The sequence below is a fragment of the Papilio polytes genome, unplaced genomic scaffold (genome assembly GCF_000836215.1).
Source record: "Papilio polytes unplaced genomic scaffold, Ppol_1.0 DF823835.1, whole genome shotgun sequence".
Taxonomy (NCBI): Eukaryota; Metazoa; Arthropoda; class Insecta; order Lepidoptera; family Papilionidae; genus Papilio; species Papilio polytes.
Window position 1 is genome coordinate 1,936,306 of NW_013525369.1, and position 13,680 is coordinate 1,949,985.

Here is a 13,680-nt window from a genome sequence, read left to right on the forward strand (position 1 = left end):
CACACCTCCCCCACCTCCCCCACCTCACACACCTCACCCTCCTCCTACACAACACAACGAACGTTGCTGTAGAGACTTATAACCCCATGTTTCCACCACAGACAGTGGTAGAGCCCGTTTTAACATCTTCGCACTGTGGTATTGACTCGCCCCAGTAATACCACGACCACACACAAGACAGAATTGAATTGGGAGCAATTCCGCGTACAGTCTGATAAGTATGGTGCCGGAGACCCAACTTAAGTCCTTTTTCCTTCCCACCCATTTCTCATATTAGTATTGAATAGGGAACGTGGATTTTATTGTGTAGGAGATGCATAAGAAGAGGATACATCCTCTATATGTGCGTCTCCTCCTCTGTCGATTAAGTTGGTCATTGTAAAAAACACTCCATCTATATATTATAAAATTTACTCACATTATCTTCTGTATTTACAAGATGGTTGTTGTAAATAGTTTCCGCATAACTCAGGTATTTGTTGATCTTCTCTTTGATGATAGCACGCCTTTGTGCATCAGAATCAGCTGAAATATACCAAAAGATATTACAAACATGTATAATTCACTTTTAAATTATCTCTTGAACAAACACGAAATAACTAAAAATCATTAATCACAATTTTAAGATATAACAAAACCTACCAAGTTTTAATTTCAAGGTGTATCGTTTTTATTTTCTTAGATAAATAGCTCACATTTACACTTTTAATAAAAAAAATACTAAAAAACGCTCCTATTTATTAAATTAAATTTCTTTAAAAAAAATATCATTTTGCTTTAAAGAGCGACATCAATTTTATTATGTTCCTCAAATATTTTCAAATATGGGCTAAACCGTCAAAAGGTTCTCTATAAAAAATATTTAAAAATTCTAACCATAAATTACTTTTAAAAAAATGTAAATATAGATCATCAATTATTCTTAAAAAATCATTAATTATACTTTCTATATGTACAGTTGTGGAAATACACCGTGTTCAACTTACAGAATTTTTTGCAACAAGTCAAAATCTTCCTATTCTAACAAAATGTTCAAATCTAGTACCGACTATTTCCCTAACTGTACAAGAAAATTTAAAAATAATACCTTCATTAGTATTTCCATCTTTTACATCATCCATATACGAGCACAAATAAATAAAATCCATTTGACGTGTTAGATTTAGTACACACTTTAACTGACCATATGTCATGTCCGATAATGTTATCATTTGCACACTAAATAATTGGAACTTATCTTATCTACAGTTGTAAATGATTTCTACAATCAAAATTCCATGTGCCAATTCGCCAATTTGATAATACAATTCAATCAAACGCATTAAACACTTCGAATTCCATAGACAGTATTACGATATTTAGTATTTTTAGTTATTTTATAAAAAACTAACTGTTCCCATGTGACTTCATCTACATAAAATTATCTACATTAAATTTTATTGTTTACATTTGTCAAATTATCAATTGCAAATGTCAAAATGACATGACATGATAAACTATGGCAACCTTGCTTCCTTGATGTTGGCAGCAACTTATGGTCTCTTTCCCACTTTAGGATTTTTATCCAAAATATGTACCCCTATGTTTAAAGGCGTGAAAATATATAGCTTAAAGCGTGACGTAAGTGTAGTGCCTTTTATTAAAATCAGAATTCATCAAATCAAAAAATCAAAAATATGCTGTGATTGCTGACATCTTAGGCAACAAAGAAGTGTGTTTACGCTTTATTATAATAGTATAGAATTAATAAATTAAAAGCAAAAAGATATTGCAATATAAGGGAATGATTTAAAAAACTGTCTACTTTTAGTGAAAATATTCCAGTGTGGGAATGGAATATGGGTTATTTTTTCATAAATTAAATAAGAAACACTTACATCTAACTCCAATAAGCATCTTCTCAATTCCCGCGCGGTAGCATTGGAAAGCTCGGCGGTAGTGACCACTATCCTCAGACCTAGCTCCCAGAGACAGCAAATACCCCGCCTCGAACACATAACTATCTTCTGTCTCCTTCACACGCATCTCACTACACAGAGATGACACATCTTCGCATATCTCCGTCTCTTTCACACGCACTTCACTAGACAGAGATGAAACACCTTCGTATATTTCCGAGTCATTAGAACGCACTTCACTAGACAGGGAAACACCTTCGTATATCTCCGTCTCTTTCACACGCATCTCATTAGACAGAGACGGAACACCATCGACTTCGTCGTCCATAGCACGTGACGTCACGCAGTCATCAGTATTCGTATCGTACAACGGACTCTCGAATATGTAGCTATTCTCCATCTCTTTCACACGTATCGGAGAATCGCTCGTTATTGCATCTGTTTCAGTCCCCATAGTATGATAGTCATCGAATTTCAACGCATTTGACGTCGAAGGGGCGTCGAAATTAATTAAATCTGGTAAAACATTCTTTGTTTTTACACTCGGTTTAGTTTTATCTATTGTTATTTTATTTAATTCGTCATAGAAATCGCTATTAATACTTTCTATTGAGTTGATAGATTCAAAACTGTCTGTTCGTGTGTTTTTTGGTGACTGACGAAGTTCTACATCTGCTGCTTCGTATATTGGTATTTGGGATATATCTACATTTTTTGACTCCATGTTCTCTTGGGGTGTTTTCGCTAGAAATATAAACAATAATACAGAGGTTTTAACTTGTCTTGGCAAATTTATAAACACCAATAAATCGAAAAAACAATTGTACCTTTGAATTTTATAGAAACTTTATAAATATATTCATCCCTCTCACACTTTAAGAAAAAAAAAGAGATGTTCAATTAAAAATATTTCAGAAATGAAATTTAACAATAAAGTTTCATCAACTAATTTTTTTTCATGTTTTACTCACCACTATTAGGGCTGCGGGAGTCATCGTCAGAGGTCTGATACTCTAAGGGAGGAGTGTCCTCTATGGGGAGGTGCAAAGAGCTCCTGATGGCATTGATCACACCACCTTGAGGAACTGGCTCTGGGTATCCCGACTACAAATATTTATATTTTAGTAGAGTTTTGTTAATTCACTAATACTTCCTTTAACCATTCCAACTAAGCTGTAGGCTTGTGCTAGGATATGGTTCACCACAATAGTCAAATGGGATTCGAACCCTCAACCGCGAGATCGGTAGTCTGTACCCCAAACCATTAGGCTATTGATAAATATTTCTCAGTTAAAATAGACAAATACCTATTTTACTAGGTACCATCAGGGAATCTACTTTTTGCACAAATATTACAATAAGGGCTTGATCCACCAAATTGTAAATTGTCTAATAATAATCAAATGCGTAAAATATGTGATGGGAATATCGAATTTTGTTACCTTATCTGACAGTGACGTGATTTTTAAGCTATCTGAGCCTCTATCAGCCAGTGGTAGGACAAGCCCTAAGTATACTAGAACTAAACTACAGTATTTGTGAAAGGGTGGGCCTATTTGCTATAAATCTCTTACAGGCAACCCAGAGAATGTAATTAATAGGGTAAGATTACCTGTACTATTTACTAATACTACCGAAATAAAAGAAACCTGTAGGAATATACTAAAAAATATAAACAGACATCACTGCTACCTAATTGTATATCTGCAAAAAGGTGAATTTTGCCTCATCACAAGGTATAAGACAATTTTTCTGTAAGTGTAACACCGCAAAAGGCCCTGACTGTACCAATGTTTCTATTATAATATTGTAACACTTACTTGAAGGAAATTGACAAAAACAGTACTAGTGAACAACAATTTATGTTCAGCGACAAATTCAAGCAGGGTTTTTATTGATTTTGCTCTTTCTTCTATTACCTGAAAAGTTAAACATATACCTCAAATTATTATCTTATGCCATTTTTAAATTACAAGAGAGAGAAAACTTCAATAATTATAAACAAATACTTAATAACAAATGTTACAATTAAAAAAACTACCAAATGTGTTATATCACAAAGAGGAAAGATTTGTATTTTTGTATGTACTGAATTTATGTAAAAACTACTGGGCCAATTTTAAAAATTCTTTCACCATCTGAAAGGTAATTTATCTGTGAGTAACATAGGCTATGTTTTTCATTATTTTTTAATTTTTCATGGACGGAGTCGCAAGAAACAGCTAGTAAGAAAATAAATTTACATAATAAATAATGGAAGTTTGAAACAGATGATTAGATATTTGTTAGAAGCTATCACCTAAACAGTTGAACAGATCTGCATGAAATTTAGGACAGATATTGAACAAAGTCTGTAACACATAGGTATACTATGTCTATATAAGCTAGTAAATATGTAATTCTAATATTTATACCTCAGATTGAAATCTCTTAAAATAGTTATTCTTTGGCAGTACAGGGAAAGTTCCTCGTAGATGTAGTCCGGAATGTAATGCTTTTATACTGCGGTGTAATGCCTGGACGTCGCTGTAGCGTTTCCATACTGACACCACAGTTACTGCCTCCGGAGACTCCAATGGAAATAACTGGATAATCACAAATTAATTTAAACTTTCTTTTTGACTGTATAAGGTGACAGGTGGCTGCAGGAATTCACCAAAATAGTGACGAGTGCAATCCCTAGACTCTTTTTACTTTAGTTTAAAATATCAATTGAAAAGTATTGTGCAATTTGAAATTACTCATTCATAGAACTTTTTTTTACATTTCTACGCAGGTATTTTGATTATAATGTTTATGTTCAAAGTATAACCAATACTTATAGCTACGGAATAAAATAATGTAAGTTTTTTATTGTAAAAATCACAAAACAAACAAAAAAATGTTTGGTAAGTTCAAGTCAATAAATACACTTACTTTGAAGATTTATTTATAAAAAGACATAGAACACGTACCACAGAAGTAATTTTGTATATCGTAAATCCATTTTTGTGTTTTGCAGTTTCATCAACGGTGAACCGGCGAACCCACTTGTCTTTAGTCGACATATTGTAAAGAATTACGCGTTTCTGCGCATTTAAACCGTATGTATTGTTATACAAACAATGAATTTTATAGGAAGAGATTAAATATTTTTAAGAATTCTCATGAATATAAGGAAAATGTTTATACACAATCACGAAATCAGCGAACCGAGAAAACTATTTCTGACGTGCGAAAAAAAGTGTTACCATCACTAAATATTTTATAGAAAAATGATCGCGTAATTGAAAAATTAAATACGTAAATTCTTCAAAAGTTTTTAAATACAAAAAATGTTTAGGAAAATAAAGTGTCTTGCTGAAAAGCATTAATTTTCCTTCATTAAACAAATTGATGTGTCTACTGAATACTAGATAGCGCTATAAGTGATTTAATGATTTTTCTGCAATGCGCCTTACTTTGTTAACAGATGTCGCTACGAGGAAGATTAGTGTCATCAAGAGGAATGGTCAATAGTCAGAACTTAACTTGAACTTTCATTTTTTCTTTTTACTCCGAGTAATTTTGAGACAAGTGTATTTCGACAAATATTCAACTTAAATCGTCACAAAGTTTAGCACAAAGAGTGCTTTGTACTGTTAAGTTCATTACTTATCCCCACCACGACTATAATTCGAAATGGCGCGCTGCGAACGAGCGCTAGTCTCGTGTTTCGCCTCGTCTTGAATAACGTTCGTTCAGTGTCATATTCGTGTCCTCGTGTTGTTAAATACTTTTACTTCGTGACATGTTTTAAGTTCCCTCAAACAAGTGTTTCTTATTAAAATTAACAAAAAAAATGTGTTCAACATAATTTATTCAATAATAACGACCAAATAAACGACAATATGGGTTCGAAAATCGAATACGTTGATTCGTCACACTTATACGCTACAAACTACGTCCGTAATTCGAAAGCTATAGGTGTGCTTTGGGCTATATTCACAATTTGCTATGCGATTATCAGCGTTGTTGCTTTCGTGACACCGGAATGGATCGGCGATTTAGAGACGGAGTATCCGAGGAAGTTTGGTTTGTGGCAGATTTGCAGAGCTGATGAAGCGGTTGATGATTGCAAAGGAAGATTGGATGATTTCTTTTCAATAAATGGATTGGTTTTTAAGATTGCGACTGTGTTAGTGGGGGCGGCGGTCGCATTAGCATTGTTTACTATATGCGCGATGTTGTTATTCTTCTTCTGTCAATCGACAACCGTCTTCCACATCTGCGGATGGCTGCAGCTGTTTTCTGGTAAGTTTTAAAGATACCATAATACGTTAATAAGCAACTATAGGAAACTTAATTAGCGATCCCAACACAATGTAAACATTCAGTGATAAATTGTTACAACACGGTGAAAGTTGAATGCACATTTTTGTGAATTGACCTTGTTATTTGAACTAACAATGTACACACATGGACTTTATAGTAATACCTGCTCTGGCTAGTTATTTATAAATGTTTTTTAGTGCTAAAAAGTGCAATGTGGGAGTATCTCCTTAGAATTCTACCGTCTTGTTGGTTAAATATGTCTTTTTTCATAATCAAAATACTTCGGTATTTTATTTAAAATTAGCTTAATCGTATTTTTAATGTTTCCTTTGTATTTGTAACTACTTAATTTAGTGATGATGTTATAAAATAATTGATTTATTAGTCATGCAAATGTCAAATGTTACGCAAAAGGCCTCAAGTTGCAGTTTTTGGTCACACAAGTACTGTGAGATTTTACTGCCTGTAATGTAAACATGCACACATTCGAATTATTTAGTCTGTTGTCACCTGCAAATCGTGTATTCCGCACGTTTGTAATTTGACCCGACATTGTAAACTCGGCAAATTAGTAATCGAATATTCGCGGCTATTATATTACAAATGACATTTACATATAATTTTATAAATTATATCTATTTTTCGTGTGTATATCTAGCCAAATTAAAAACGGTCGACGTGCCCGATTTACCGGTAACATTGCTAGCATGCATTAACATCCGGCTCGATGGCAGGTGTGGCTCACCGCGTTGGATTCCTTGCACCTTTTAAAAAAAAACAACCTGTCAGTTCGCTTCGACCGGGAAACGGAAATTAGAGCTAGACGTAATTATTTTTATAGTGGACTGTTTTCACTTTTAAAATAAAAAGAAGATGTGAAAGTGTTGTTAAATATAGTTAAAAATTAATAACAATTTAATAGCAGTGTAAAAATAGGTTTTACGGCTTTATTTTCGTATATTTGGAAGGAAGAGGAAAACCGAAGAAAGGTTGAATGATGGATGGCTTCATTTTGAAACTAGCTTTCGCCCGCCGCCCGACGCCGTTCGAGTGGAATTGAACAAAACAAAAATAAGTAGCCTATGTGTTCTTCCAGACTTTCCTCTACATCTATAGCTTTCATTGAAATCTGTTCAGCCGTTTAAACTACAAACTCTAACAAACATCCATCCATCTAAACTTTCGCATTTATAATATTAGTAAGAAGTAAGATATAGTTTATAAGTATATTCCTTTATACACATAGAATAAGTATCAAGCTGTAAGTTATGTCGAAATTATATCTACGCCCTGACTGAGAAACTAGTTTGACGATAAGCGTTTTAACGAGAAATCAACTTAGAAAAACATTTATTTAAAACAGTCACATTTATAACTTAATGTCAAAGTTCTTAATTTTATTTTTGCCTTGGCACGACACAATAAGAACCAAGTGTGTGTCGACCTTTAATTACATTAAAGATTACGTCTTCAAGTACGGATTTCATGACTTTGAAATATTCTTCCGGGCTATTTTTTAATATATATGTGGTGATTATGTATGGAGGTACACTAGTATAGATAAGAGTAGAAAGAGATGGATGGATTGTTAGAAATGTGTCATCAAAAAGGTAGTAATGACTGAGAAGACTGAAGATAGATTTACTTGGAGAACGAAAACCTATTGCGTCGACCCTACCTATCTGCTGACTTACTTCTTACTTATATTATAGAGGAAAGCTTAGATGGATGAATGTTAGAGTTTGTAGCCTAGACTGAATTGATCTCGTTGAAATTTGGCATAAATGTAATCTGGAAGAACACATATTTTTTTTATTCACGGTGATGTCTTCCATAACAAGTAATTAATAAAATTCGATATTTATTCCGGTTGTGAATTTCCCGTCATTTCCTTTGTTGAAATGTTTGTTACACACGAGTAACGCCCGGTGTAAACACAGTGGTATGCCGACACAAACACCGCTACTCGAGTAAAAAAAAAGATAACTGTTACTGTCACGTAGCAGATAACTGTTGTCACCACACATGGTAGGTAGCTAAGGAATGAGACGAACGTATCGCGTCCATCAAATTCTGTTAAACACCATTTAGTTAAACACATGCAATCTCCCTCTTTATAATATTAGTATAGATAAACGCATGTCACCATCGAACTCATTACCTTTGTGAAGAAAGTTCTCGAAAGGTCGGCACAATATGTGCTGCTCCATACATTTCTATCAGCCGTCATATCTGATTTCATTCCCTTCTTAAACATATCCTCTTCCAAGTTTAAACATATCCATACATTCTTTTGTCGTCTGCATTTAAAACTGTCATCATCTCACCTACCTTGTCTACTCTTGTAGTGCCGACGCACCGGGTTTCGTCCTCCAAATAACTCTATCATCCGTCATCTCAGTCATCACTCCCTTCTTGATCATGTTATCTTTTACGCAATCCATCCATCTCTTTTTATGTCTACCTCTAAAATAATTTTAAACCATAATAATTTTAATAAAATCATGTTTCATCGTAAAAAGTAAAAGTTCATAAAAGCGTTGTTTATATTGTTTACATCACGGAACACAAGTGACAACTTTCAAACTATTAAAGTAAATGGTTTTGTTCGTAACGTTACCATTTAGATGACCGTCGTCGGTCACTGACTTCTTTGTCATCATCATCATCATTATCAGCCATAGGTCGTCCACTGCTGAACGTAGGCCTTCTTAGACTTAGACTTCTTTGTAACGAGAAAGATTTCTCTAACACTATATATTTTGTATGACTTTTGTATCTAAATTGGCCTCTTACATACATTATTATAATTTAGTTTTTACTTTTCGGTTAAAACAAGTGTCTGAGAGTAGCCCCAGTGGTTGAGAAAATAAGGAGTAAAAGGTTAGCGTGGTATGTGCATGTTATGAGAAAAGATGAATCGCACGTAACAAGACGGACGTTAGTTATGAATGTGGAGATCCACCGGTAGAGGTAGACATAGAAAGAGATGGATGGATTGCGTGAAAGGTGACACGATCAAGAAGGGAGTGGTGACTGAGATGACGGATGATAGAGTTATTTGGAGGACGAAAACCCAGTGCGCTAACACTACGGGAGTAGGATAAGCCAGAGGAGATGATGATGACAAAGGGTCTAAATTTCTAAAAAGTCTAAAGTTCTGAGATTTCTACGGCGCCTTTTTTAGGTCTTTTAAAGGGATATAAGTCTTTCCATCGCCCTGGGTGGTTGCCCTATCGTGCCCTACCTTAATGCTGGTCACGTAAATACATTATCAGTATCTCTGTATGTAAATACAATCGATTTGTAGCCTAAACAATTGAACCCGTTATTACTAGTGAGGTTCGGTCATTTTCAATTGCTTTGAAAAAACATTGGCTAAAAAAAATCTTTGTAGACGGTACTAGTTGTTGCTCATGACTACGATCGTGCGAATTAAAAAAAAAACAACAACTTAGTGGTAATTTTGTTTACTTGTGGTGACTTTTGGATATCGATTAAGTAGTTTTTAAGTTTATTTGTAGATAGGATTTTCCTCTTAATAGTATTACAAAAAAAAACAAATCTTTCCTCTTTATAATATTAGTATTGCCTAGACATGTATTGTGTACAATAAAAGTGCATCGACGTTTACCAGTATACGTGAAGTCAAGGCTACGTGTTTACATTGGCTAACGTTGCCTCCCTTCACCGCGCCTAGAGGAAATTCAGATTGCATATGGTATTTTTTAAATGGTACAGGTTGAATATGACTTTAATATTTAGACAATGTTTAGTTAAATGCTTTCGATAAAATTTATTATTTATTTATCAACATAATTTGGAAAGATCTGGAACCACTAGTTACGGTATGTTTATAAAATGTTTTTGAAATTGTTTTATCTATGGCAAGGCCCAAATTTTTATTAGCATACTCATAATAAGCAAAATATCATAAAATCTTAAATACCATAAGTACTGTGATCTATCAATATATGTTGCATGTCTGACCGAAGGCTGCGGCCACTTTCTAAGTGGGTGACGCCGCGTGACAAACTAGTTTTGTATCCGATATCACCCGTTTGTATGACGCAGAAAGTTTAACGGTATTCAAACATATTTAAATAAAGGATATGTTATACTTATGTAAACGGTTTTTTGTAATTCAAGACCGAAACTTTTTTGCTAAAACATTGAAACCTCTTTTATAATAAAAAAAGGTATAATAAAACGTCATGATTTTTGTTTTTAACTGACAGAATGACAGTTCAATTGATCAATATTTTGATTAACAATTTTACATAATTTTCGATTTTTTACTTAAACCATGGAGACATTGACCACTTTTCCGGAGAAAAATAAATGCCCAAAAGTATGCACAGATATAGGTGCATTTAAAAAGGCAGAGAAGAGTCCGGAACAAGTCAAAGAAGAGATAAAAGAGGCCCAGGATGCTAAAGCGAAAGGCGCTGATCAAAAGAAAGGTGAAGATGAAACCGAGGAACAAAAAGAGCCGAAGACTGGGGAGCAACATTACTTTGAAATCAAACCTGGGCCTGATGGTAAAGTAGACTGGACACCACTCGCGGACATGACGGGTACAAGACCTAAAGTAAATAAATACTCCATAAGTCGGTACTCTCTGAACGAATGGCGGCATCACAACGAAAGAGTCTTAGACCCGACAGTGATCACTGAATCGAATATAATCGATTACAATGCTAAAACAGCGATGATGCAAGCGTTTGGTACCATTGATAAACAACAGAACGACAACAACGAAAGACTTAAACAGAAAGCTAAAGACTTATACAGATGGAAAGTAGAAGTTGAAAGAGCTTGCAAAGCTATCACAGAAGAAGTAGAACTATTAGAGATAGAAAGACAACGTCTTAAAGGTGCTTCCAGAGTTCTAATGTTGCCGGAATCTATATCTAGGGAGTGCTTGGATCTACGTTCAAATCGGTACGAACCAGATCTAGTCTCTGATTTAGCCGAACAGGAACTGATTAAAGAAATGAACCTCGTCAGTGATGTAAGAGCTACACTAAAAAGTACACTCGAGAAAATTGAAGAACAAATGCTGATAAACAAGGCCGCCAAACATAGGATCGAATACGATTGGTGCGACAAAACTATGGCCTATGATACCGAGACTATGAACATAGGTCTTAATACTAAAACAAACACTATACTGTTTAAACCTGGCTCCACTAGATTCGGAGAGTTTTCAGCACCCTTGGAATATTGGGAATTTTTTTGTAGGGAAAACGTACAGAACAGTGAAGCCGCTAGACAGAAGTCTGCAGACTTGCGAGGCAGTTTAAACGCTATTTTAGTAAACGGCGGAAGAAAATTAAGAACTCAAGCTGATAAGACTGATATAATTTTAGCAGAAACTGTTGCTATAACTCAAGAATTATGCACCAAATTGGAGGAAACCTTGAGAAATACCCTCCAAAAGATCGCAGACATGGAATCGTTGATAGACGATCTCCACAACTCCATTCGAAAGATGGACGCGGCTATGAAGTTGGCACAAACAAGATTAGACAATCGTAATACATTTAGATGTCACGGAGAAAGTGTGAGAGATCAGCCGCATCTCGGTTTGATAGAAGAGGTTAAAAAGATACATGAAACGGTGACATCTCTTCTCGGGCAGCTGAAAAAGGCGGAGAAAGTGAGAAAAGAGTTGTGTGAGAAGAGAATAGCGTTGGAGAAAGACATCGCATCGAAGAGGAAGACGTTAAATATTGATAGAGATAGATGCGGGATGGTGCGATCCCATTATCCATCTGCTTTAGAATTGGCTGGATATTAACAAAGCTAACGTTCTTCTGATTGAATAAATTTAATGTCAACTCACCTTTATCTTTTTCTTCACAGCACAAAACAAAACACTAAAAAAACAACTATTTGATATCATTCAGCAATTATTAATAGCTATTTTGTTTGTATGACAACGTTCTAAGAATCTAAAGTCAAATATTAATGTCAATAATTAAACTTTGAGGTTTCCTAGTTGTTATGAAACGATTTGGAGGAACCCAAATTGATCGAAGAGTGAAAGGCGACTGTGTTGCATTTTGTTTGTGAAGCACTTATTGACGCATAAGGTTAAATTGTCAGTACTTAAATGGATTGAAATGTTAAAATGATATTTGTATGTTCCGCAGACTTCGCAATGAATCTCCAATATCGTAATAGCTGTATCGCAGCTGTCCTTATCATTTTATTTGGAAACACCAGCAATAGCAATATAACAACACTTGTGACTCGTACCTAGTAATTTGGTAGGTTACATCCTTACAATGTACTTAGAAATCCCACGATTATCTGATACAATTCTACAGTCTTTCTCAGACATTGACTGTCGTGGTAGTAACATAGTAGTTAAGCTAATGGTACCCTTCCTAACTGTATGTTTTTTTTATCGCTTGTGTTTTGATTTTAATGTGCATATAACAATATTTTCGAAATGGTATCTTTGAATTTATTAATGTAATACTGTGTGTGTCGCAGGCTTATCAATAAATTGTACTAAATAGTATTGTTTTTAGTTCGAAATCTAGTTTATTTCCTTTGAGAGACTTATGTGTGTGTTTAAGATTGAAGTCTTCCAACAAAAAGTTTTTAATCGCGTTTTGAAAAGCGTCGATAAAAAATGTTTACGTCAAGTTTTATAATTCTCCATAATGTCATTATTATCTTATAATGACATTATTTTATAATTTTATTTTACCATATTAAAATATTTATTTCTCTTATAAATTCTTCCATTATGAGTTTCAATAAAAACATGACGTGTCCGGACATTTGCCCAACTTCAGGAACTGACCGACCGCCGGTCGCGAAATCGGAAACAAGTCATAACAAAGATGGAGTACCTACATCAGCTTGTTCTCCTTACAGACCTGGCTGCATACGGCCTCCAGAACCTAAGGTATATCCGCCCAATGCACCTCCAAGATACCTCCCACAGCCCACCGATACCACGAGTGGAGACTTCCTCGCTATGGGTGCCATAGACCCATGGGCCGCAGGACATCTAGACTGGACCCCACAGTCCGGTATCACAGGCGTTAGACCCGTCGTCGATAAATACTCTATGACCAGATACAGTACCAGAGATTGGAGATTAAACAATGAATCCGTTCTTACACCAAAATCGGTCAACAAAGCAAAGATATTCGAAACCAACACTAAAAAACAATTAACCGAAACCTCTGAGAAAATGGATAAAAAGTTGAACGATTCGAATAGCGAATTGGACAAAAGAATTAAGGAATGCGAAGATTGGAAAGCGAAGGTCGAAAAGACTCTAGAAGCTATTACCGATGAGATCAAAATTCTAGACGAAAATAGAGCGCGATTGAAAGGTGCTTGTCGAATTTTGATGTTACCTGAAGCGATATCTAGAGAATGTCTGGAACTTCGCACTCAGAGGTACGAGCCTGATCTAGTAAGAGACGACGCTGAACAAGAATTGATGAGAGAAGTGGCCATC

The 13,680-nt window shown here is 34.9% G+C and overlaps 2 protein-coding genes and 1 pseudogene across 2 annotated transcripts in view; 2 read left to right on the forward strand and 1 right to left on the reverse strand.

Moving 5' to 3' along the window:
• The window catches only part of LOC106103208, a 7,994-nt gene extending 2,901 nt beyond the window's left edge, over positions 1–5,093 (reverse strand). Inside the window, exons 1-7 of the mRNA XM_013282899.1 lie at positions 4,853–5,093; positions 4,313–4,483; positions 3,719–3,817; positions 2,870–3,002; positions 1,878–2,642; positions 413–525; positions 6–44 (exon numbers count right to left, since the gene is read on the reverse strand). Of these exons, the coding sequence (XP_013138353.1) occupies positions 6–44; positions 413–525; positions 1,878–2,642; positions 2,870–3,002; positions 3,719–3,817; positions 4,313–4,483; positions 4,853–4,945 (1,413 nt within the window). The 5' untranslated portion in view covers positions 4,946–5,093. The remainder of the gene's footprint in view (positions 1–5; positions 45–412; positions 526–1,877; positions 2,643–2,869; positions 3,003–3,718; positions 3,818–4,312; positions 4,484–4,852) is intronic.
• Positions 5,094–5,560: 467 nt separating this feature from the next.
• On the forward strand, positions 5,561–12,039 carry LOC106103253 (tektin-4-like). The gene is made up of 3 exons (XM_013282958.1): positions 5,561–6,162; positions 9,470–9,476; positions 10,525–12,039. Exons 1-3 carry the CDS (start codon positions 5,768–5,770, stop codon positions 11,992–11,994), a joined length of 1,872 nt encoding a protein of 623 aa, XP_013138412.1. The 5' UTR covers positions 5,561–5,767; the 3' UTR covers positions 11,995–12,039.
• An 835-nt stretch (positions 12,040–12,874) lies between these two features.
• Positions 12,875–13,680, forward strand: part of LOC106103252 — a 1,654-nt pseudogene continuing 848 nt past the window's right edge.